Raw genomic sequence first — 27287 nt, forward strand, 5'->3', positions numbered from 1 at the left:
AAGTCACTACAAATTTCTCAGTGTCCTCATGCTATTAGCTACTTTTTGCTTAAAAACTCAATCCTGTTACTTTCCAGTCCTTTCAGTCTCCATAGACGTAATGGTTTTTATACTGTATATTCTATCTCCTAGACTAGACTAAACTACCCATCACACAAAACTTTCTGCATTAAAAAAAAAAAAAAAAAAAAAAAATTCTGTTTGATTTATAAGCATTTAGCACACATGGCTATGTACATTCTCTCTCTCTCTCTCTCTCTCTCTCTCTCTCTCTCTCTCTCTCTCCTCTCTCTCTCTCTCTCTCTCTCTCTCTCTCTCTCTCTCTCTCCTCTCTCTCTCTCTCTCTCTCTCTCAAACACACACACACACACGTATGGACACTTATTCCTGTTACACAGTCTTCATTACCAAGTGTTCATTCCTGTTAAAAAAAAAAAAAAATTCTAAAAAAAAAAATAGTTAACCCACTGTTTTCATCAGTTTTGTTTGGTCCATCATTTATACAATTGTTTAATAAAACAAATTATTTAAAAAACATAATAAACTTGTGGCTTCAGTCTTCTTTAAAATGAAAAAAAAAATATTTGTGTTTTTTATTAAAATATGCCATCTCTTCAGAGTGTTTTTTAATCATAAATATTAATTATTTGAACATATAACCAACCATTTCTTTAAAATATTTACTATCTTAAAGGGAAAACAAAGGAATTAATTGACATGGTTTTAAACATGCTTTTTTAAAGGCACACGAGTTTTGGTAACAGGACTAAGAAAACATACATCCATCTTCTGCTTAGAAACCTTGTAAAGAACTAAATAAAGTTACCTGAGATTGACAAATACACATTTTGAAGAGTTAAATATGTGTAGTATTAGATTCAGTATTGAGAAAAGAAAAAAAAAACTTTAATTTTTAAGAGTTTCAAATAGCAAATGTCACCCATTCGGTGGAATGGCTCAGCAACAGTAACAGTTGGCTGATTCATATCAACAAACTCTGCGATTTATTATTGCTTTAAACATGACTAATAAATTACAAAATAAGTGTATTGTTTAAAACGTATTAGTTGACTTTATCTAAAAATATTTTGCGTGAGATCTAGGCAGCCACTGAATACCATAGCGGGGGGAAATACTATGGTAACGTTAGTCAATGGCTGCCGAGATCTGATTGGTTAAAAACTTCTTCCAAATATCTTCCTTTGTGTTCAGCAGCTGCAGAACAAAGACATTTATACATGTTTGGAACTTGAGAGAGTGACTACATGATGACAGAATTTTCATTTTTGGGTGAACACAGATTCTTTAAAAACCGATTCTGTCAACTGATCACCTTTCTAGAGGCAAATCCCTTTAACTGATAGAATTTAGGCTTCTTAAAATGGAAAAGGTATGCTCATAAGAATTTGCCATGTTAGAATTTCCAGAATCTTTTATATTCCTCTGTTTCAATACGAAATTAGCACCGTTTTACCTAGTGGGTAACTATGGTTACAACCACGTTAAATCTTTGAAAGGGCAATAAGCGCAATGAGCGCGTGGCTCCGGGGCGGGCATCTCGCGGGTTTATCAGAGAGCAGTTAACGTTACCCAAACGACTTTCCTGTCAGAAACAGCAGCGTGGCTCACATTCACTCCGTCTCATTAGTCACACTCAAACGGGGCTCTTGTGAAGGCTGACTGTGTGGTTATGTGTGTTTCGTGCCTTCACTGCTCGGTGTTCCAGCACCGCGCCCGGATGGAAATGTGTCTTCCGGGGAAAAGCTGCTTTCAGCCAACGAGACACCAAGCACAACACGCCGCACAGCCTGGACATCTGCAACTTTCAACAGAAGCTTGTGCCTTTCTAAGAACGCAAGCGATTTGAGACGCAGATCTATGGCCAGACTTATGCGCCCTAGAGGGGAGAAGAGCCGTGGAAAATCTGACAGAGGCCCGTAAGACCTCAACCCTCTAATTTTGCTATTTCATTCTGTATTAGTGCCGTCATTCATGGATGTGCACGCAGAGGCGGGTCCGTTGCACGTGCAGACGGAGAATGAGCCACCGGGAGGCGCCACCGTGACCGTGACCGCCGCACAGTTTGAGGTCCAAACGGTGCTGGGGAGCGACGGGGAGTTCAGCGGGGATGACTTGCAGACGGGCGCTGGAGCTCAAACACCGGCAGCGGCCGATCCGATCACAGAGATCGAGAACGAGGATGGTGCGTGTGCAGGGACGGACACACCGGGCGAGGACAGCGCCGGGCAGAGCGCGGGGAAAACGGAAACTGTGGGCTCCAGTTGCAGCAACGAGAGCTGCATCCCGACCCCAGGCTGTCGGATCTGTTTTCAGGGAGCCGAGCAGGTAAAGTCAGGCCGTTCATTCGTTCCATCTGCGCTATTTATTGTGGGTCTAACGTTATATAGCCTATATATGCGTCACACCGACGTATTTGGTTGTTGCCAGAATTGTGCGCCATTCAGAATTGAATTGAGGATGCTATAAATTCCTGAACTTGAACTGAGTTTGAATTAAAATAGTAAGCAGAATGCATAATTACAATTCGAATTGAAATGTAAGGAAGCTCATTAATAATTTTTTACTCCATTTGAGTCAACCAGCATTAGCATAGCTGCAAACGAAAGAAGAAAAAAAAAAATTATATTATATTTATATTACATGGATACTGTGTGTGTGCGCGTGTTTGTGTATATATACCTGTACACACACACACTATAATATAGCCTATATTGTGGGGAGAACAAGTAACTTACAAGAACAAATTTGATACACTGCCGATTTTGCAGGTTTGCCCACTTTCAAAGCATGTAGAAGTCTGTAATTTTTATCATAGGTACTCTTCAACTGTGTGAAAAATCCAGAAGATCACATTGTATGATTTTTAAGTAATTCATTTGCATTTTATTGCATGACATAAGTATTTGATACATCAGAAAAGCAGAACTTAATATTTGGTACAGAAACCTTTCTTTGCAAAAACAGATCCTTCAGGTTCTGGGCAATAGTGGACTTTCAGCTCCCTCCAAATATGTTCTATTGGGTTCAGGTCTGGAGACTGGCTAGGCCACTCCAGGACCTTAAGATGCTTCTTACGGAGCCACTCCTTAGTTGCCCTGGCTGTGTGTTTTGGGTTTTTTTCATGCTGGAAGCCCCATTCACGACCCATCTTCAATGCTCTTATACTGAGGGAAGGAGGTTGTAGGCCAAGATCTCGCGATACACGGCCCAATCCATCCTCCCCTCAATACAGTGCAGTCGTCCTTTCCCCTTTGCAGAAAAGCATCCCCAAAGAATTATGTTTTCACCTCCATGCTTCACAGTTGGGATGGTGTTCTTTGGGTTGTACTCATCCTTCTATCATCCAGATGGTCATTGGCAAACTTCAGACGGGCCTGGACATGCGCTGGCTTGAGCAGGGGGACCTTGCGTGTGCTGCAGGATTTCAATCCATGACGGCGTAGTGTGTTACTAATGGTTTTCTTTGAGACTGTGGTCCCAGCTCTCTTCAGGTCATTGACCAGTTCCTGGGCTGATCCCTCACCTTCCTCATGATCATTGATGCCCTACGAGGTGAGATCTTGCATGGTGCCCCAGACCGAGGGAGATTGACAGTCATCTTGAACTTCTTCCATTTTCTAATAATTGTCCTATTGTCCTGTAGCCCATCCCATCCTTGTGCAGGTCTACAATTTTATCCCTGATGTCCTTACACAGCTCTCTGGTCTTGACCATTGTGGAGAGGTTGGAGTCTGTTTGATTGAGAGTGTGGACAGGTGTCTTTTATACAGGTAACGAGTTCAAACAGGTGCAGTTAATACAGGTAATGAGTGGAGAACAGGAGGACTTCTTAAAGAAAAACTAACAGGGCTGTGAGAGCCGGAATTCCTAATGGTTGGTAGGTGATCAAATACTTATGTAATGCAATAAAATGCAAATCAATTATTTAAAAATCATACAATGTTATTTCGACATGCTTTGTAGATACAGACTTCTACATGCTTTGTAAGTAGGAAAACCTGCAAAATCAGCAGTGTATCAAATACTTGTTCTCCCCACTGTGTGTGTGATATATATATATATATATATATATATATATATATACAGAGGTTAAATTGGGCCGGAGCGCACCGGAGCGCAGCTCCGCCTCCTCAGGTCCACAACACACCCTGCTGGAGCTCAGCTCCGTCTCCTTCAGCACGAAATATTATTATTAGACTTTAATTATTGTTCGTCTCCTGACAAATACAGGCTATATGGAATTATCAGATGCCATAAGGCATTAATCGCTGCGTTCTCTGGTTCAGCACCGCGCCCACAGCCATCAAGGTAAACCCGTCACAATTCTAACAGTGAGTTACCATGGAAATCCGCGAACTGCTAGAGCAGCGGTCGGGAACCTATTGAGAATGAGGAGATGTCGTCACGACACAGCGCCCCGCCCCCCTTCCGCCATTTTGGGGGTCTGCCCGCCAGGTAATGAATTCGGACAGAGACTGGAGAAGAGATATTCTGATGATTACTATGTACATAGTTTTCCAAACTCAACTGAACATTAAGTTTTAATCCACCCAAGCCGATCTGAGAAAGCAGCGGCTGGTAAACGTACGCCATTATTTCACCACAGGGTGTCAGTCATGGTCTTAACTAGTGAGCGCGATGCTGAAGTGTGAGACACTTGATCAATACGAACCTTTATTTATTTGTATTAAACATGTTGATCACTATTCTGTCATTTTTCATTGTCGGTCATTTTACTGTATGCTATAAACATGTTTATGCCCAAAACGCTTAATTAATATTCAAGGTAGGCCTAGTTGACTGTCATTTTCCTCTACTGTGCATCACTGTTTAAGATTAATTCAATATTTAACATGGTTAACATTACATCCATTTAAAGCACGTACCGAGCATTCATTCTACTCAAGAAGGCTGGAATAAAAGCACCAGCGCACACAAACGATCATTTAAATTTTTAGTCAAATTAATTTAAAAATATAAACTCAACAGGTACAAAATATGATCAGTAAGAGAAAAACACTGCTAAGGATGACGAGCACTGGACTGCTGCAGGATAGTGGGGAGATATATTTATTATTCAGAATGCACAGGAAATATATTTATAGAAACATTTCAGTGCAAGGTGGTAAAGAGTTCTGCCGTGGCAGCTCGTATGGGTCAACGTTTTTGATATCAGCTTCTCTAAATACCTCAGCTTGGCGCTGGTAGTAAGTTTCTCCCTGTACGAGACCTCTTCTTCTCCATTTCAAGTTTTCTCGTAATTTCTCCGCTTAAACGCCGCGATGATAATTCCTCGAGCCGTCTTTCCTGCTCTGATCTCTGTTTCGCTCTTACAATGTTACCCCTGGCAACCGATAGCGTCGGATCCCGGAATGGTGTACGGGCCAGACTCCGCCCACGACCATGACGTATCTCCTCATTCTCAATGGCTCGCCAGGTCTCTCACACTTTACCAACATATCTAACATTTACTAACATGATCGATAAAAATATTAGACACACGCATCAACAGAGATCCGTTCTCTGCAGAAAAAAGCAGCCAATTACAATTCCCTTGTTGTGCAGCCTACCGAAGTTAATGACAAGTTTATCATAATATTCAAGTTGTGTGTTCAGTGCTGTTCGCGAGTGTCATGATAAAATAAACAATAAAAGCATGATAAGTCACGAAAGACAACTGAATTACTGACAGGATGCTGTGCGCGCTCCGAGCGCAACACGGACAAACGGACAAGCGTTCTAGCCTTTGTCTTCGGTTGCGCGCCTAAACGGCCAAATCAACACAGAAATATAGGCTATCAAAAGTATTCAAGTATTCACATAAACATAGTAGATGTAAGCACTGTGGGCGTTCACACACACGAAGAGGATTTATACTCATCATTTGGCCAACCTCACAGTGAGAGCCCTGCACAATTAATTCCATATTGCAACTTATTTATTGTTTGCTGCATAATTGTTTGTTTTTAGTTGTGGACCTAATAATTACTATTGTTTACATTTTATTGGGGAAAAAAAGCTTTTTAATAATAATTTTATATAATTTTTGATTGTGGCTCTTTTGGAAAAATGCATTTAACAAAAATGAAAAAAAAAAAATGGCTCTTTGGTCAAAAAAAGTTCCCAACCCTTTTCAGGGACACTCATCTTTAGGGGAGTATTGTCAAATAATCTACTGCCCACTGACAAGCTATTTATTATTCATTTTTTGGCCTTCAAACTTATTAAAAATGCACATAATGTAGATCAGAGAAATCAAATTTTTCTCGGGGGAGCATTCCCCCGAACCCCCCTAACTACCTCAAATTTGGGACTTCACTGATTTAAAAAAAAAACCTGCTTATGGTCCTAAGTGAACTGTAAAGTATTTCTCTTTGTTTGAATAACTCAACTCTAACTTACACAGTAATACTGGAAAAAGAGCCCCTTTGGTGTAAAAACACATTAAGTATTTTTCCGGCGCGATTTTGAATGACCATTCACCGTAAATAAGGGCTCCCCCTCCCTACAAAAGCCAATTTACCCACTGTATATATATATATATATATATATATATATATATATATATATATATATATATATATATATATATATATATATATATATATATATATATATATATATATATATATATATATATATATATGAACAGTTTCCCATAATGCACTACCTGTGTTAAATCTCAAAATTGAATTACAGTTCAGTAAATTCCTTTTCCTATCATTCTAATTATTCGACTTGAGTTTCACTTGCTGTGTACTGTGGCCAATGCAATTAAAATTCAAGCTCATAAATTACAAATAAGCCAGTTCTTGATTTCCGGATCCAGATGCCCCATCCTGTTGTTGGTCCTACGCAGGTAACAAAATTCAAAGCAGTTCATCCAGCTGTTGACAAGTGTTAGGAGAGTCTGAGTATAATATAAACATCTTTTCAATTGATTATGGGCCTACATAATTCATGCAATTATTAGAATATCGGAAACCTCAATGATTCGTAATGCTTTAAACAGACAGTGTGGTGTGCGTGTTGGTGAGACCCATTAGAATATGTGCTGCTCCATTCATGTCTAATGCTCTTCACTTCCTGCAGCTAATGTGCTTTCTCAAGGCGCCTTGTGTTTGTGTGTGTATGTATGTGTGTAAGTGTGTGTGAATGTGTTCCACACTGTTTCAGACTCATTATAGTTCCAATGAGGATGTTTCTGAAATTATTCATGAATGCACAGATGAATCATTTCCCATCCACTCAATGTCATTATGTGTATAGTATTTCATTCACTCTAGATGTTGTCCTCATTTAGATGAAACTGCTCATCTGCCCCATTGTTCATGGCTCCACAAACTCAATACTCAACAATCGTCTGTCTTATGTATGTGTGTTTTAATTGGCTGATTGACATGTCTGTCTGTGTGTTGTGATTGGCTGCAGGGGGAGCTGCTGAGCCCGTGCCGCTGTGCTGGATCTGTTCGGCATGCCCATCAGCACTGTCTGCTCAAGTGGATCAGTGAGAAGGGCTCCTGGAGCTGTGAACTCTGCAACTACAGATTCAACATCCTGCCTATACATATCAAACCACCACAACAGGTAAACACACACACACATGTCTGGTTCACTATCCATAGACGTAATGTTTTTCTCCTTACACTAGACCTACCCATCGCACAAAACCCATTCAAAAAAACTAATTCTGTTTGATTTATAAGCTTGTTTCCTCATGGGGACCTCAATTTAGGTCCCCATGGTGACACGAGTCTCCATGAGTCAGTGTGCATTCAGGTTGAAGTCCCCACCGGGATAAAAAAAACATGGAACACACACACATGGATTTATGATATATTAGTCAGGACTTCATACTAAGAAATTCCCTCAGAAAAGTAAGCAGTTTTAGTGGACATCTGGACAAATTACAGAATCGCTCAATTTTTATTCAGATGTGCTTTAGTTTCCATTTGATTCTGTCACTCTAATTGTAATTCTAATGGTATTTGTGCCATATACAGTAAATGTTACTCGTAAGAATAGTTATCCCTGTTCAAAAAACATAACATATAATGAATAACATAAGTCTTGCAAAAGTGTACATGTATCACAGTTGTTTCTGGTTTATATTGAATCAAAAAATGATTCACGATACAGTGAGGGAGTCAGTTGGGAATCCAGTAACGGCTCTGAACAATTTACTGATTCAAATGACTAAAGACCTGTTCACACCAAGAACAATAACTATAAAGATAACGATATTAGTATCCACTCCAACGTTATTATAAGCTTTTGGTGCAGTGATGTCATCTACCGCTTTACTCGCTTGAGCTCTTAAAAACATTGACAGCCAATCACAATCCATCCACTTTATTGTTCGTCAGCTGAAAGTAAGTACAATTTTCTAAAGTGATTCCTCTATGTATCTGTCATTATAGTTGTGGTGTGAACTTCACTATTCTTATAGAATTAGATCCATTATTAAATCTTTATAGTTATCGTCCTTGGTGTGAACGGCCCTTAACGAGCGAGTTCGCAATGGCTTTGTGATTTCTTTTTGATTGATTCAGTAAAACAAACAAGTCATATGTTCATGAATCGGGCAACACGCTGTTGTTTTACATTTGCAGTCTGGAGCTCTGACCGGTGACTGTGTTTGTATGTTTTGCCAGTGGCAGACTGTCACCATGACTCTGGTGGAGAAGGTTCAGGTCATCGCAGTGTTGCTGGGTGGCATCTTCCTATTGACCAGTGTGTCGTGGCTGCTGTGGTCAGCACTGAGCCCAGAGGCACTATGGCAGCGCAGCGACATCCTGTTCCAGATCTGCTACGGCATGTATGCAGTCATGGATCTTGTGTGTATTGGTGAGTTACTAATATATACACTCCAACCGCATAAGTCCTTTACAAAGCCATTTTCTCAAGATAATATATGCAGATTTTACAGCTGCTTGTCCATTTAACTATGGCTGACAAATCTAAAATAATCAGGAAAAAAGTAGACCGTCAATTAATCAATTTGAATCAATCTTCATTTTGATAAACCAATATCAATTCCTAAATCCCGAGATCTTTTAGTCTATTTCAATTGATGCATCAACAAACCAACCAATAATTGCAATACGCTTTACTTTTGATAAAAAATTTGAAGTCTCAGCTTTAAATTATATGAATTGTATCACGAAATTCAAACCAAAAATTCAGTTTTGGAGTGTTGAGAGCACATGAACTACTAGTTCCTTGTTATAACACTAAATAAACATGACTGAACATCAGAAGGTATGTTGAAAGAAACTTAGAACTTATTGAAATATCTCATGTAATCGCTCAATCAGTGTTTCAGCAAAGACTGTAAACAATATGTCACGTTACATTCAATGTCCATAACTCAATAGTTTGTTAAAAAAACTAAACAAAAAAAAAAACTATACAGAAGAACTTTAATTTTAATAATCATTATATTTTTACTTGACCTGTTAGTGATATTTAATGAATATTTGAATAAATCATGAGTTTTGTGACAGCCATGTTTATATTTCAGCAACAAATAATATATTGTTAAATACAAGTGGCACCCTCACCCAGTTTCTCTTGAAGCCAATCCGGAAGTGACTTAAGCTGCAATTCATCGACTGGCCGCTAGGGACAGGCTCCAGAAGGGAGCAGAATCTCATTGAGCCCCATGTTAAAATGCCCAACTTTACAGCAAAAAAAAAACATGTTTACAGCCTGGTACAAATTGTGGTTTTGGTCTATACGGCTAATTTTGCCCTTCCTGACAACTACTTTGTTTACATTATATAAAGCCTTAAAGCCACTTTGAGAGACAGGTGGATAGCCATTTATCTGCTGTCTGTTAGTCATCACGTCACCTCAGCTCCACCCACGTCCCGCCTCTTTCAGTTATCCTTGAGTGACGCTGCTATCGAATCTGAATCGAATCAAGAGCTTGTGAATCAATCAAATTGTGAAATCTGTTAATAACCAACTCTAAAAGTGCAGCTCAATTAAAAAGTGTGTTTACATGTGTTAATACATTTGTGTTTCAGGTCTGATTGTTCATGAAGGTGGCGCTGTGTACAATGTGCTCATGCGGTGGCGGGCCGTTAATCTCTTCTGGGATGTCCAGAACTACGATAAAAGCCGAGACCTGGACACCACACACAGCCCGCACCGCAACCTGTGGCTGCCTCTCACGCACACACACACAGTCTCCAACACACACTCACAAACCACCCGGCTGGAGTCATCACCTCGATGCCCCCTCCACCTTTTCTCCATGTGCCTGAATGTGACCTCTGAGCTCTCCCCTCAAGAGCAAGGCTCAGGCGAGCTCGTCGTCAGGGTCACGTCAGTTTGACATCGAATGAACTCATTCAGGGACCAATCCACTCTCCCCGCACCATCCTGTTGTGGGAGGGGCTAACAAGTGGGAGGGGCCTCAGTGTTGGGAGGAGCCTTACTTGAAAAGCACTTTACGAAGATATACGCAAACTGATTTCAAATATATATTAAATTGTTACTTCGGGTCTGGAGTTCTGGATCAGCCTTTGTGCATTCAAAGAAAGACTGCAAAGCACACATAGACTTAAACAAAATTATAATGTATTACTGCTGTTAGACAAATGAATGTTTGTTTAAAACCAACCTTTTTTTCGTTCAGGTTTTTAATTTCCATTCTGATAAACTACAACTACGCTTCACCTGCCATAATGAACAGGATCTCTGTACCACATTTACAAGCGCTTACGCATTTCCACTATCTCCGACGCTTGCGTACGATTGTCCCCTAGTGGCAGTTACATGGAGCTTTCAAATTGGTTGTGAAGCAGCCATTCCTCCCCTTATTCACCTTGTTAAAATAAATGAATAATGAAAACAAAACAAACAAACACTGATATGTTTGGAAGGTTTTCTAGGGCTAATCAACGTAATTAATTACATAATTATTTCAGATATAATTATTCATAACCACCAATACAGTTTAAAGAATAGCATTTTAGGGCAAAAATATTGTTAATTCTCACCTCATGCTTATTGATTACAATACATCATATCCAGTCAGGCGGTCATATGGTCTAGCCACAAATGTTCAAATGATACATAAAGCAAACAAAGCGGCGAAAACATTGATTTGACAAGACAGTAGTGGAGAAACAATGGAGTGCAAAAAGTATATAATGCCAAAAAATGATAGCCAATATATGCAGATTTTGCGGATGCATGTCCATTTATCTATGGCTGACAAATCTAAAATAATCTGGAAAAAAGGTAGGGCTGGGTTGACCATAGTAGGTTTTCTAGGGCTAATGAACGTAATTAATTATGTAATAATTATTTCACATATAATTATTCATAACCACCAATTTTACAGTTTAAAGAATAATATTTTAGAGCAAAAATATTTTGGTAATTAAAATTACATTTACATTTAGCAGATGTTTTTATCCAAAGCAACTTATAGTAGAGTATAAGCAATGTGTCAGTGCTAAAAATAATCTAACAATAATAATTAAAAAAAGTCTGCGCGTTTACGTCAGTACATTGGATTGAATATATATATATATATATATATTTTCGTAAATTGTTTGCCTTGTGTAAAACATGGCACCACAATGCTAGCCTGTTTAGGGCGGTCAGGTGGGCGGCTGCAAATGATCTAGATAAAAAAGTTGAAATATTTCAACACAAGCTCAAATCGGATGCAAAAATTCTGCACACGCACCTATTCGTAAACGCCACACAGCTCGCATACTACTCTCCATTGGAAATGAATGACGATCTGTCATTTGTCGGAGATGGTGAAAAGGCAGTTTTAGACTTAAAGGATTAGTTCACTTCAAAATGAAAATTTCCTGATAATTTACTCACCCCCATCTCATCCAAGATGTTCATGTCTTTGTTTCTTCGGTCGAAAAGAAAATACGTTTTTTGAGGAAAACATTCCAGGATTTTTCTCCACATCATAGACTTCCATGGCAACCAAAATGTTGAAGGTCCAAATCAATGCAGTTTCAAAGTGCTTCAGAGGCTCTGCGCGATCCCAGACGAGGAATACGGTCTTATCTAGCGAAACCATCGGTCATATAAAAAATAAATAAAAATGAATATACTTTTTAACCTAAATTGCTCATCTTGCACAGCTCTGCGGCTCGCAGGTGTAATGGCAAAAATTAATTCGTCGACATCACTAATAAGAGACAAACCAAAATCCAATTGTCTTTATAAAGATTTATTTTCCTTGCAAGGAAGAGCCACGGTCAAACGCAGCCGCTCGAGGCTACCTTGAGTGTGAACTGGAGACACAAAGAAGCCACAAGCTTCTTATACCCCCAATGTCTAAATAACCCCCTCAGTAATTTCCCATACATCTGGCGAAACCCACTGAAGGTTTCGCCTTAAGCAATTAAAAGCAAGAAACACAATGGTCCTTCATCTGTAACAACAGACAGAGTATCACCTACTCTTAATCAGCATATCTATTCAAACGCATAGATGCTAGTCAGGAATTCCAATTCCAAGAGCCATAATAGATAAAAGGGACAATGTATGGCTTCCACAGGTGAGGCCTCTTTTATCTGACTCATTTAAAACACAATAGAGAAAACAGGTCTGGAAGATTAAATCTTCTGTGATTAAATTTTTCCCCAACAATTTCCCCCTTTTATCATTCTTTGATAACTTGCAAAAAAGAAAAATTTTAAATGTGTATATAATAAAAATAGAAGTAGTAATAATAGTCACTCATCACATTCATTAAAGCTGGGTAACAGCAACCTGTCGAGTCTTTCTGTGGCATGAAATGGTTTCTGTCACCACAAACCCAAATTACAGCATGCGAAGTGTCACTTGGTTTTCTAAACGTACAGGTAAAACCTGTTGTGATACTGCCTATCACCGCTGTGCAGTTCCCTGTGGTCGAATTCTTGATGTCAATTCTGACTCTGCAGTCAGAACACCCTGCTTTCACGTTCAGCTTCAGTCTCGTGAGCACACGCACACATCTCCTTGAACATGCATCACTCTCAATTTTGTAATCAACATGTCTGTGTGGTTGTACCGCTGCGTTCTCTTTCGAGCAGACGTTGGATGTTTTGTTGGAATCTTCCCTTGCTCGATGTCCGCTGCAGCTCTAAGCACCACCTACTGGATTCTGTAGGCTTGAAATAGGGTTTAACTTGAAAACTGGTTGGCTCAGCACCACGTTGTGCCAGTGTCTCTGCTCCTGAGATGATAACGGCAAATGATGTTTATATATCTGCTCGCAGACGTTTGCCTCCTGCTTCTCTCTCCTCTTGGCTCCTCCTCCCCGATCACTGTTGGGACCTTTCTGCAATGGCTCGCATGCACCCACGTCGCTCTCTCCGCTTCTTTGACGGCAGTGTCGTCAGAAGCCTGACAAAAGGCCCTAGCCACCTTTCCGCCTTCCAGCTCTTCGTACTCAGGTCCTGTTTTACCACGTGATCTCCTGGCTTGATGTTGTGCAAGGGAGTCTCAGCCAGTTTTCCCCTGTAGCAGTTTTCGCCTGCACACATACACCAGACAACAGAGAAGACATTTCTTTGCAATAATTCACAATTCTATTGATGCAAGCTATTGTTTACCCCCTTCCATTCCCATGAATGGTGGTCTTCCAAAAAAAATGTCTCAAACGGGCTCAGATTTACTCAAGGCCTTTTCTCGTTTTCATGTATTTCAATATGCATCAAAATGCGAAATTTTCAGCAAATATTGTAACCCCCTTATAAACTTCATTCATTTGAGTACCATTACCATTACCATTCCCCCTTTGGCTGCAGGCTCGCCCATGCAGCCATTTATCATAATCATTGAAAATATTGTTGGGGTAAACAAGGCTTGCCATCACTTCTTGTCTAGACGCCATTTTGCACATTCACACATCATTCATAAGTTTCCAGCCACGTCTCCACAGGTGCTTCTCCGCTGCTGTGGCAAATGCCTGCATACTCTGTAAGGAAATCAAAGCATTTGTGTTAGTTTCAGATAATAAAATACATTCTGGTTCCTTTGACTGCTGTGCTGCCGTGGCCTTCGCAGCCGCATCTGCTCTCATGGTTTTCTGTTGAAATAAACTCTTTGTTGTTAGTTACGCTGCGCATTTAAGTCTTAACTTGAAAGTTTCCCATAAACATACTGAAAATATCCAATAAAATGGAAGACAAATCCGTATTTCATCTCTGTAAGCCGGGCTAAGTCAGTAATCACTGTCACTGCTCTCCCATCATGTTAGGGGTGTGTGATACCTCCAAAATTCAAACATGCCAACTTTCTGCTATCAACCGTTTGACGACACACACATCCCTAGGCCAGACCCACAGTCACTCCTCAGAGACTAAACACTTTAGAAAACATATATGAAAACAAACAATCAGTGGTTCTTTTGATTAATCAAAATCATAACAGACCTTTTTGGCATTCACTCAAACTCAAACTAAACAATACAAATAAGTAAGATAGATAATAATCCATCTTAGCGCCTTCAATCTCTGCATAAAACATCCTTCAGTTTACATTTTGTGCTTTGCCCACAGTTTCTCACTGTGCATCACATTCTTATCACCCTTCCTTCAGTCAGTCATTTCAACACAATTCTTCACAAACTGCCCTACTTACTATTTCCAACAGACCCATTTTCACTTATCATAGCCCACCTCATATTTAACCATTAACAAATATAAATCTAAATTTGTTAATGTTAAATATACTTCATCAAAATGACAAAATTATCAATTTGTATTACGTTCAATCAGCTCGTTCACTCATCTTTATCTCGTGACATCATACTTAATCATACTCAATACCCAATTCTTTATCAAAATCTTTTCAGCTCCTGTTATCAATAAACAAAATTAATTAATTAATCACTTAGGATTTCTTTTAAAGTACCCTTTTCTCCATGCCCTGTCCATTAAAACTCCTCTTATATCATGTCATTTGGCAGTGATTCTTATCATCAAACTTGCCACATCAATTTCTTTAACGCTGGTTAAAACCAGTCTCTATTTTAAAAAGCATTCATATTTCAATGTCCATTTTAGCCTAATTTGACTTTGAATGTTCACAATCCCTGTCAGAAATCCTAATTTTTTATTTTTATTTTCTATTTATTTTTTTGTTTCCTGTATGAATCAAAATATGTCTAGAAGTTATCTAGATATTCTTTTAGAAGTTATCTTTTTGGTTCGCCCTCCGGCCTTTCATAAATATGAGGGAGTCTCTAGATCATTTGGATAGTGACTTCGGTTAAATTGTCACTTTGTCTCTTAATTAATCCAAAGATAAATTAAAATAGTCTTCATCCATGACAAATTTGGTCATAATTACTAGTGACAGACAGAGCTGGATGTCCAATCCACTTAAAGCTCGTCCCATGTTCTGATCATCTTTTCATCAGTTTCACTCAGAATAATCAACTTCCTCTAAAGTTTTTTTGTTTTGTTTAACTTAACTCATCTGTAATGATAAAGACACTAATTCCAGAGGTTACTGACACACTACACTCAATCATGACACATAAATATGAACTGCTCATTCTCAAGATGTGCTTTTACATGGTCTCTTAACCAGTTTCAAATATGTTCGTTCATTAGTTGTTTATTTTTAGAAAAGTCAGCTGGGTTGTTTTGTTCTGATATCATTGTTTTTGTGTAGTCTCAGCTTTAACTGAGCAATAACAGATATAGTACAATCCCTGTTTCCAGCCTCTCTCTCTCTCTCTCTCTCTCTCACCCAGATAATCTTTTCAACAGTCTTCTAAGACTTTAACTATAATGTTAAATTCATTAACCCTTAAATCATTAATCCTTCACAAAGTTTTAGAAATTTCATAGTGTAACTTATTGTTTCAAGTTATCTTTAGTTTAGATTTCTTTGTTATTCAGACCTTCTCTTTAAACTTCAAAAGCCGTCCTCATCTTAAAGCCATCACCATGTCTCCAAATTATCCTCTGCCATCCTAATGACCTGCAGGATTAAGACTATGATAGAGACATATTAGTTCAATATCATACAGTTTTACTAATCCAAATAAATTTTGTTCTGCTCCACAAAGTTATCAATCACAATCACAGCATGGTCTCAGCTGGCTCTTGAATGCCGATCTCATTCATAGCTCTTTTCCTTCAGGGTGTTTCCTGGCTCTCAATTTATGCGGTATTTGGTGAGCGGTATAGAGGGGCCATTATTAGGGCAGGGGCTGCTGTGTCCAGTCTTGACCTTGGCCCTTACGAAACACAGCTTCCCCCCCCAACAGAGATGCTGCTGGCCTCACAGACATCTGCCTCACCTCTCATACACACCTCACATAAAACCCCCTCCTCCTTTATTTTTTTTTTTTATTTTTTTTTTGGTAGGGGGTCCAAGGCGACTTATCGTGATTCCCCTGGCTTGGGTTGCTATCCTGTCAGGCCGTAGGAAGTCTTACCCGTCATCGGGAACAACCACATCGTGCTCAACCTCGTCATCGCTTTGAGATCTTTGACCCTAAACAGGATCCGATATTTTCTAGAGCCTTTCGGAAAGTGCATTCAAGAGTCATCAGAGCCATCTGGTCTGCTTTCAAATTAGCAAAAACATGGAGACAGGTTAATTATAACACAACTTAATCACTAAAATCCATCATACTTCTTCAAAGACGCAACCTAACAGTGCGTGGATTACACTCAGTGAATTTAGCCAAAACAACTCTCCATTCCATTTAATGTTCTGCTACATCTGTGACTAAGGCCATCAGTTCTGTACATGGTGAAGGCTAAGAGTAGACAGAAGTTACTGGTCATATCATACATTAATCAAAATTTCATTTCAATTTCCGTCTTGCCCTCTTTATGGCACCTTTTTTATATCTTAACAAATAACTGTCTATTGTGTTCACATAATGCCCTGTGCTTTTACTCATCAATATCTTCTATCATCTGTGGCACAGGCTCATATATCAGCTTTGAGCTGGTCTGGGATGAGAGAGAGACTCTGAGGCCTTCAGGGCTGGTACACTGCATTTTCATAAACTTCTCACTCTTCACACTAGCTCAGCGTAAGATCTGGCTTTGTTTTCAAATAAATGAGACATTTTCCTTTTAACTCTATCCTTAGACAGAAATCACATTTTCAAATGATCATAACTTTATATTTGTCTTTTGCCCCCAAAATAAATTCAGAAGCTATAATTTTCACTCAGATTGAGTCTCTGTTACTCAAATTAGGCCACGTGGTGGCCGGATTGAGATTACAAATGGTTTATTTCAGATCAGCACAATCTTATCTTTTGAAACCAAAACATCAATTTCTAGGGTTTTCAACATTTTAACACCTATAGTTATTTCAACAACCCAATATTCAGTCAAATCATCATTATCAGAGTTTTGCAAAGGTGAGAAGAGCAAGAACATATTTATTATATCTTTTTCATTTAACTCGGTTAATCAGGATTTATATATTTTATATATATCTTTTACAACATGTTTTATCATCTTTAACTTTAATTTTAACCTCATATTAAAATTATCTCAAATCCTTCCTTCAAAAATAATCACTAAAGAATTTATCAAGCTTATTATTTTCTCATTTTCTTAGTGTAAATCTCTGTTTTATTCTTTTTTTTTTTTTTTTTTTTTTTTTTTACTGATTTCATTTACAGAATTTAGTCTGGTGGCCTGATTTGCCACACTTTTTACACCTTATGGGTGTTCAGACACAGTTATGTGCAAAATCAATGGCCCAGCTGACCACAATTAAAACACTCTCATCTTTAGCTTATGGAGCAACGTTCAGCAACCTGTGTGCTCCAAAAGTGGCAGTCTGTCTGAGAACAGAGCTCTCTCGAGGTCCAATAAAACAGACAATGGCTTGCAATTTATGGTGCTTTATCAAAGTTTATCTGCTTTTTTACCAACATTATTTTTAGTTACTCAAATTGTATATCTCCCTTCGGGTATGGCACCTCCCCCATTTTATAAATTAATGAATACGCACAAACATCTACAAATTTGAATTCTCTTGTTCTCTCTTTGTTTGTAGCTAGTTAACTTCCAATTACAATAAAAACATTTCTGCCCATTATCTTCATCAGTCCAGCAAATTTCTTTGAAGTCAGGGTTTCAGAGCGGAGCTGCTTACAGCATTTGCTCTTGTTCATCTTACAATCTTTATACCGACTAATCAAATTACTGATCATATCACTCAAATTGTTAGCTAAAATTTTGTCAAAGTTCATACTCACCAGCGATCTTTAAACAGCTGTGGCATTTTAATTTCTCCGTTTCATTTCTCCACAGTCAATGCCTCTCACACCCAGCATTTCGGTGTCTGCTCACAGTTCTCACACGCGTTCTCACAACAGCCCATCGATTTATCCTTTTCCTTCAACTGACTCTTTCACAGTCCCAGTCCGGTCACTCAGCGGTGACACTCAAATCATGACATTTAATGAACTTCGTATACGTTGCATGCATTTCTGGCCATATAATTTTCTCATTTGATAAAATACCGGTGTCTCATATTCAGCTAGCTTTCTTTTGGATTTCCCCATATTGGCAGTCTGATTCTGTGGCTTTTTCGCGCGCGCGCTATTAATCTGTTGGACGTCTCCGTACAGATCTGATCTCTTCACCCAAGATCAGCCGGGCGGACACTCGCAATAGTGCCCTTTTCGGGACTGCACACAACTCAGTCCCCGGACCGCACACAACTCAGTCCCCGGACCGCACACAACTCAGTCCCCGGACCGCACACAACTCAGTCCCCGGACCGCACACAACTCAGTCCCCGGACCGCACACAACTCAGTCCCCGGACCGCACACAACTCAGTCCCCGGACCGCACACAACTCAGTCCCCGGACCGCACACAACTCAGTCCCCGGACCGCACACAACTCAGTCCCCGGACCGCACACAACTCAGTCCTCCAATTCGCCCACGTGATTTCAGTTTCTATCCCATAAACATATCAACCACGTTGCATTCGTCACAGAGTCAGACTCCCCCTATGGTTTATCCCTATCAATTCAATTTTCAATTTAACCAAATTCTAAAAAATAAAATAAAAATTCCCCCTGAATTTTTTTTCAAGAGTTTGTCTCTTACCAGAAGCGCCCCGTTGCCATCGGATTCTTTTTCTCTGATTCCAGTGTCTGGACCCTCCGGACACCCCCAGAGCAGTCAGCCCTTCTCCCTCAATTCTTCGGGGTAAGGCTGTGACTCTAAGTCCAGGATGATCGGGTCACTGTCTGCTCTCGGGGTCCAGAAGGCACATCCAAGGAATCCCAAACTTCTGACACCAACTGTAATGGCAAAAATTAATTCGTCGACATCACTAATAAGAGACAAACCAAAATCCAATTGTCTTTATAAAGATTTATTTTCCTTGCAAGGAAGAGCCACGGTCAAACGCAGCCGCTCGAGGCTACCTTGAGTGTGAACTGGAGACACAAAGAAGCCACAAGCTTCTTATACCCCCAATGTCTAAATAACCCCCTCAGTAATTTCCCATACATCTGGCGAAACCCACTGAAGGTTTCGCCTTAAGCAATTAAAAGCAAGAAACACAATGGTCCTTCATCTGTAACAACAGACAGAGTATCACCTACTCTTAATCAGCATATCTATTCAAACGCATAGATGCTAGTCAGGAATTCCAATTCCAAGAGCCATAATAGATAAAAGGGACAATGTATGGCTTCCACAGGTGAGGCCTCTTTTATCTGACTCATTTAAAACACAATAGAGAAAACAGGTCTGGAAGATTAAATCTTCTGTGATTAAATTTTTCCCCAACACAGGTCACACCTGACGTAGGCGGAAGTACTGCCCCAAGCGAACGTGCAAGGACTAATACAAACGGCCTTTACCAAAAAACTTTTTTTTAACCTTTTTTTTTTTGCCAAAAGACGTTTGTATTAGTCTTTGCATGTGCGCTTTGTAAACATGGGGGTGGTACTTACGCCTACGTCTAGTGTGACTTTTTTCGATGTGTTTATGCAAACCGTGGCACGTCGCAGAGCAGCGCAAGATGAGAAATTTTAGTTAAAAAGTATATATATATATTTTTTTAAATGACCTATCTTTTCCTATCGCTAGATAAGACCCTATTCCTCATCGGGGATCGCGAAGAGCCCATCGAAGCGCTTTGAAACTGCATTGATTTGGACCTTCAGCATTTTGGTTGCCATGGAAGTCAATGGTGTGGAGAAAAATCCTGGAATGTTTTCCTTAAAAAATTTAATTTCTTTTCGACTGAAGAAAGAAAGACATGAACATCTTGGATGAGATGGGGGTGAGTAAAATATCAGGAAATTTTCATTTAACTAATCCTTAACCTAACTAATCCCTAACTAAAACGAAAACTACATTGATTTCACAAGGAAGTAGTGGAGAAACCAAGGGATTGCAAAAGTTGAGAAAACGTTCAATTTTGCTGCAGTGCATTCTGTTCAATATCAAGCTCTCATTTTACTCTATTCTCATATGATTTTAAATGATCCCCAGGAAGATCTTACACAGTCATCTGCCAATGCTTAAGTGCCCTACATCTCATGTTGTGTGTATTACAGCAAAAAACAAAACAGACTGACTTTGGGCTATTAGTCTAGACTCATACAAAATTCATGAAGCAATGGAGTTGGTGGTTGGGTATTGCAGTAAACCGTGTGATTCTGGTAATCATTTTGCCCTTAAGATATCAAACCCTGGGTGAGTGATTTCAGAAGCTACTTAAGACAGATATGTAACATAAAATATTAGTAGTGAAATAATTACAAATGTATGTTTTAACCTCATAAGCACATTGAAAGCCTTCTTAAAGGGTTAGTTCACCCAAAAATGAAAATTCTGTCATTAATTCCTCACCCTCATGTCGTTCCAAACCCATGAGGCCTTCGTTCATCTTCGGAACACAAATGAAGATATTTTTTATGAAATCCGAGAGCTCTCTGACCCCTCCATATACAGCAAAATAATGAACACTTTCAAGGCCCAGAAAGGGAGTAAAAACATTGTTAAAATAGTCCATGAGACTCCATTGGCTTAACCTTAATTTTATGTAGCGACGAGAATACTTTTTCTGCGCAAAAACAAACAAAAATAACAACTTTATTCAAAACTTTATTAAAAACATTGTAAAATATATCCATGCGACTCCATTGGCTTAACCTTAATTTTATGAAGCGACGAGAATACTTTTTCTGCGCAAAAACAGACAAAAATAACGACTTTCTTCAACAATTTCATTCTAGCCTGTGCCAGCCTCCTACACATTTTACGTTGTAAACAGCGCAACACTCTCGAGATCTACGCCAGCCGATGCTGTTCACGTGAGCACCACAACACGTGCGTGTGATGATGACGCGGGGGCTGCACTGTTTTTACAACGTAAACTGCGTAGGAGACCGACACAGGCTAGAAGAAATTGTTGAATAAAGTCGTTATTTTTGTTTGTTTTTGCGCACAAAAAGTATTCTCGTCGCTTCATTAAATTAAGGTTGAACCACTGGAGTCACATGGACTATTTTAACAAGTTTTTACTGAAGTTTTGAATAGAGTTGTTATTTTTGTAGTAACTTAGTTTTTACTACCTTTCTGGGCCTTGAAAGTGTTCATTATATTGCTGTCTATGGAGAGATCAGAGAGCTCTTGGATTTCATAAAAAATATCTTAATTTGTGTTCCGAAGATGCGAGTAATTAATGACAGAATTTTCATTTTTGGGTGAACTAACCCTTTAAAACATTTTAAAAGAAGGCCACATAGAAATAGAAATTGCACCCAAAAGCATTGCACTTCTGCGCTGGGAACCCGACCAGCATTCATGACTTGGTGCTAACCAATTAGCATAGCCTACAAAAGATTTCATTCAGATGTCCCCCAGATATTCAAAGTGTTAAATGAGATGATTTTCTGTCAGAGAAATCGGTTCTGCGCTGCAAAGAGGGACCGTGGATGAACATTTTAATGAATGTAAGAGTCTTTGAATTTTGTTATATTTATTGCCTATAAACTAATGCACAGTAAAGATACAAAATGAGAAAGATTTTCCTGTTGTTTTAGTGTTTTTATAGATTTAAGAGTAGAAAAATAATAGGACCAGAGGGAGTAAATCCAATAGTATTATCACAATCCTGCAGTTCAACAGAAAAGGTTTATAAAATATACAGCTCCTCAGAATTATATAATATACAATATAAACATTGCACATATTCACTCACATATAAAACAGATTTAAAGGGTGTGTTTGCACATGTGTGCGTTTTTTTAAAGGCACTGGACTTGAGTGCTGGTTATTTCGGGGGCTGGACTTTCTGCCTGCAGAATTCCAAAGAAATGCAACTGGACTTGATTTAAAATGTTAATACAACGTAAAATATGGTGTTCGGTGAACAGACATGCACACGTGGCACAACAGAATGTGTGTGTCTGTGGGAACATGATAGTGTCTGTTGTGAAAGTGTCTCCTGATATTGTCTTTGGTTCTTTTGCACTCAGTATTGAAGGGTCACTCTTTTTTTTTAATGTTTAATCATTTTGCTGACGTTTATCTTCAAAGGCACATTTACGAAAAGAGTTTGTCAGGTGTGAGAGATCACCAGTTGCTGCCGTGGCTGCTGATGGATTGACAAGTGCTGAAACGTTTCTTCACTATTAGACTGATGTAAGCCTTCATGAGCTTTGCGATGTCCATCACCTACAGAGACACAAATAGAGCAAACCAGTGTTATTTTAATGCCATTGATAAATTATTATAACTTTTGTTAATATTCTAAATTTTCACTTTCATTTTAGTTTTGTTAAATACTTAGCAATTTTGTTGTTTTATTAGTTTTTCTTTAAATATGTCTATATAGTTGAACTTTTTATACATTTTTATTTCAGGTTTAATGAAAATGAGAGTTTAAATTAATGTCAGTTAACTTTCATTTTATTTCACATTTATTTATTTGTTTGTTTTAATGGTTTTAGTGTTAGTTCAACTAAAACATGATCATTCAGTCCTTCATAATGACATACCAAAAAATTAAATAATGACGTAAATGTGAGGGGAGTTTTCTTGTGAAAAACTTGCTGTCACAATGCGAGGGTGTTATGGGTGGTTGCTAAGTGGCAATGATGGACCGTAATGAAGCATTATTACTCTATTACTGTTCTCAAGTACATTTTTCAATTTTCTCCACTGCATATCAATGCATTATATATGACATTTTATTCAACTACATTTCAGAAAAAAACACCATTACATGTAATGTCAAAGTAAAGAACTCAAGACTCGCTTTAGCCCTGTTTACACCTGGAATTAAAATGCATTTTGGTCAATCGGATCACAAGTAGACGAGGAAGACACATTCCTGTTTACACCTGGAGTTTAAATCCATCTCTTTTGTCCACTTTCGACCACTTCTGTCCTGATATCTTTGAGGGGAGGATCTATGTGTGGGTAAATGTATGGGCTTTTATGGACAAAATAAGCTCTCACAATTTACATATGAAGACAACGGAAAAAGACGACTTCTGTCCTGATGTATGTAGTCGAAATGTAGTCAAAGCAGCTTTCGCTTCGGCTCCAAGACCACACCGAACACTGTGAGTGCATGTTAGAAATCAGGAATGGTGAGAGAACATTGTGCTTGGTGCGTTTTTTCTAGCGTCATACTCAATTCTAGTCAGAATATGAGTCTGATACTGCTCCATTGGGGTGTGATTATGGGGTGTGTTTCAACCGAACCAGGAAAGACCTCAATTGGATAGACCTACAACCCATCAGAGCAATGGAGCGAGACATAACATTAGTTGTCAATAGAACTCAACTGCACGCACGCTGGAAGAAGTAGAAGAAGATGAGTGTAAACAATCTTTGCCGGTGTTGTAAAAAAGAATCGGATCAAAACAGGGCAAATACATTAAAGATAATTAGTAAATATGACTAGATGTCCAGGCGGAAACTGTCAAAACGGCAATCCCTCAGAAAAACACATGCATCTTTTTCAATGTCAACAGTAGGTATAAGCCAATTTAAGTGCAAAAAGTGCCAAATATAAGAGATCGGAAGAAGCAATGTACATAACAAGCATTCACACACGGAGTACTTACCAACATGATCATCATTTTTGAGAGAAATAGTAAAGGTGAACGAACAAGTTCTCCGTTTAGGATTAGAACAAATTCACCCCAAGCGCTCTTTGGTGATGTGAATTCTTATGTTACTGTTTATCATCTGTCCATCATCGTTTAAAGCCCGCCCTGACAATTTAACTGGTCGGAACAGCTCCTGTTTGGGCATAGTTGCTCCACAACGGATCAATTGCAGACCGAATTTCCCAAACTCAAATATTGTGGACGCTGGACGGGGCTAAATTTGGCTGGCATCCAGGCTAGCGTTTTTTATCTTCAAACCTAACTTAGGTCTTCAGCCAACAAAGTTTATATCCTGTCTGGCTAGTGAGCTTCCAACAATGTGATCAGTAGGCAGAGAGTAGGCGGTCTTTTGTGGCTGTTTGAAAGCATTCAAGCATTTCACTACGAAAGCAATCCGTTCAAATGCATTTTCGACTACCTCTGGAAGTGGTAGAAAGTTGGAAAAGCTTAAAAATGTTTTGGACTCTGATAACACCTGTATTTAGTGCCATCCACTTGTGATCCGATCGACCAAAGCGCATCTTAATACCAGGTGGAAAGGGCCTTGTGATGTGATAGTGATATCAGATTCATGATGAATCATCATGACCTGTTTTTCTTTTTCAATCAACCTGTTGAACTGTTTCAAAAACCACACTGAATGATTCATTCATGAATGGACTGATTCGAATTTCTGCAATTCTCATGCTAAGAACTAAAAACTGATGAGTTAAATGTTCAAATTGTGAGAACAAATTGTTCTCTTGAGTTAACAAATCACAGAACAAATTGTGTCCAACTCAAATGATCCTTAAATGTGTGGAAGATTTGTCCAATGAAGCGATAATTAAGTTATTATAAATGACAAATGTTAGTGTTGTTTATTGTAGAAGCATGGGGAAAAGTTTGTACCATGGTAGTGTTGAAGAGCAGCTCTCGCCCCTCCACGCTGATCTTGTAGATGTTTGGCTGCGGTGCACCGAAGGACAGAATGACCTCATAGAGAAACACCTCCAGAGGCCAGGCCTCCCCGCGCTTGTACACGCACACCCCCTTACGACTCACGCCCAACCACAGCTCTCCAGGATACACACCGTCTACACACTGATGCACAGAGAGAATATAGTCAGTGACCCTGCTGGCTGATTATGTGTAAATGTACTGGTTTGTCCTACATTATGAGGACCCAAAATCCTTATACTGTAGTGTGTATTCAGGTTTCAGGCCACGCCCCCTACATTATGACATACATATTAAAAATGCAGAAAGTTTTCTGTGATAGGTAGATTTAGGGGTTAGAAAGTTTCACTACCTCTATGGAATGTCCTCATAATGATAGGTGTACCAACATGTGTGTTCTCACCTCCACATCAAAGAGGGTGGAGCCATATCCCTGCCATTCCCTGATGAGACTTGTGTATTTTTTCATGGCTTGGTCCTGTTCCATCCCCTGCAGTTTACGCCATTTCTCCACCAAACAACTTCTCAGCCCAGCCTTCTCGTCTTGCAGCCACGCCTCTATGGCTCCAGGCTCCTCCCCTTGGCGTTGTCGCCCCAGTGACCCTCGGAAGCTCCGCCTCAGTGTGCCTTCCAGGAAACTACCTCTCTTTCTCTCTGTGGATGGTGTGGCAGATGCAAAGCACCGTGCGGACTGCTGTACTCGAGCACGCAGACGGGCCATGGGGAACACCTGCTCCAACTCAGGCAAGACACTCTGCGTAGTGTAGTCTCCCAACAAATACTGCAACCGAAGAGCAGCCAGAAACTGCAAAGTCTCTTCTGGGGCAGGATACTGACCCCTAATGACAGCTTCATGAGCCTGAGAGAGAGAAAGACGCATTTATGAAACGTTTACAGAAAAGAAATCGCCCTAAACATCTGTTTTTGGCTTGACCGTCAATAGATTTATTATTAAAAAAAACTACATGCATGATTGAGTGAGTGTGTATTTGTGTGTGACCAACAGAATAGAGCAGAACGTTATGACACATGATCTTACAAAATGTGACGCTGTAGATGTGAGATTCTGAAAACAGTGAGACAATGCATTTGTTTGCATGTGCACATAGACCAAAAAATGGACTATATATATTGGCTTTTTTAACGATAACACAATGCTTTTAGCGTCCACAATAATGCAATTTTCTCTGCAATAACTTGTGCTTAAATAATAACTATAAATATATGCACATTTAAGTGATTGACAGCCCTATTATTTATGTGTTTTTAGGCCAGATATTAAACTGAAATCAAACCTGCTCAAACATAAACGCAAACTCCACACTGTCAGCAGGAACGCACTCAGGTTCGGAGAAACAGAAAAGCTTGAAATAAAACTTCCAGTCCTCTCCTTCCTGTCCTTTATTTGCCAACCTGAATGAGAGAAATAGAGAGAGAGAGAGAGAGTGAACGAATGAATAATATCATAACATTTTATCCTACATTATGAAAACCAAAATAAAAGTGCTTAAAACAATGATCTTCCTATAGTACCTGACAGAAACCACGCCAGCCTTAGACTGATTACCAACCCACTCTTTTTTAGCCAATCAGAAACACCCTGCCTCTCATGTCTTTATAGAGTTTTAATCCATTTTATAGCATTTTATTTACATCAGATTAAGTGTTCTATATTGATGTTTTAATAGTGTACATCTTGTATTAAATAAAAATTACATTTTATTTAAATATAAAAATGTAAATAAATATTTTTTCAAACTCACTTCTCAAACTTGGCGAGGACGTCGGCCACCACAGTCCTGCTCTCTATGGCTCGGTCTGTGATGTCATTATGTTCAAACAAAGCGAACATGTTCTTACAGTCCTCCATGGAGAGACCCTTCAGCAGCTTCTCAACCACCTAGAGACCATCACACACACACACACACGCATATAGTTACTATGTGTCTGAAGCTCACATGTATATGTGTGTGGATGTGTTTATGTGTGGTGTACCTCTCCTGCAGTTGTGTGCGAGTTAATGGTGATTTTGCAGGACCCGCCACCATGGCAGTAAACTGTCGATGTCATTTCCTGTCTGCTCAGTATGGCCCTCAGCTCCTCCTGTGAAGGAACGTATTCGCGTCCACGCACGTGCCGCAAGGCGTCTTGGGAGAACGCAGCATACCGTTCCATCTCGGTGCCTGGGTACAGCTCTCGTGTCCTGAG

The 27287-nt window shown here is 39.3% G+C and overlaps 2 protein-coding genes across 2 annotated transcripts in view; one reads left to right on the forward strand and one right to left on the reverse strand.

The window, feature by feature from the left end:
* Positions 1 to 1992: 1992 nt before the first annotated feature.
* Positions 1993 to 10363, forward strand: marchf11 (membrane-associated ring finger (C3HC4) 11; the record flags this gene model as incomplete). The annotated part of the gene is made up of 4 exons (XM_079818925.1): positions 1993 to 2346; positions 7453 to 7608; positions 8676 to 8868; positions 10053 to 10363. 4 exons carry the CDS (start codon positions 1993 to 1995, stop codon positions 10361 to 10363), a joined length of 1014 nt encoding a protein of 337 aa, XP_079675051.1.
* An 11619-nt stretch (positions 10364 to 21982) lies between these two features.
* Positions 21983 to 27287, reverse strand: part of myo10 (myosin X) — a 60269-nt gene continuing 54964 nt past the window's right edge. The window contains exons 36-41 of the mRNA XM_079818942.1: positions 27075 to 27282; positions 26843 to 26979; positions 26375 to 26492; positions 25483 to 25938; positions 25032 to 25223; positions 21983 to 22695 (exon numbers count right to left, since the gene is read on the reverse strand). Coding sequence (XP_079675068.1) covers positions 22594 to 22695; positions 25032 to 25223; positions 25483 to 25938; positions 26375 to 26492; positions 26843 to 26979; positions 27075 to 27282 — 1213 coding nt within the window. The 3' untranslated portion in view covers positions 21983 to 22593. The remainder of the gene's footprint in view (positions 22696 to 25031; positions 25224 to 25482; positions 25939 to 26374; positions 26493 to 26842; positions 26980 to 27074; positions 27283 to 27287) is intronic.

This window comes from Gobio gobio (genome assembly GCF_949357685.1).
Source record: "Gobio gobio genome assembly, chromosome: 6".
NCBI lineage: Eukaryota > Metazoa > Chordata > Actinopteri > Cypriniformes > Gobionidae > Gobio > Gobio gobio.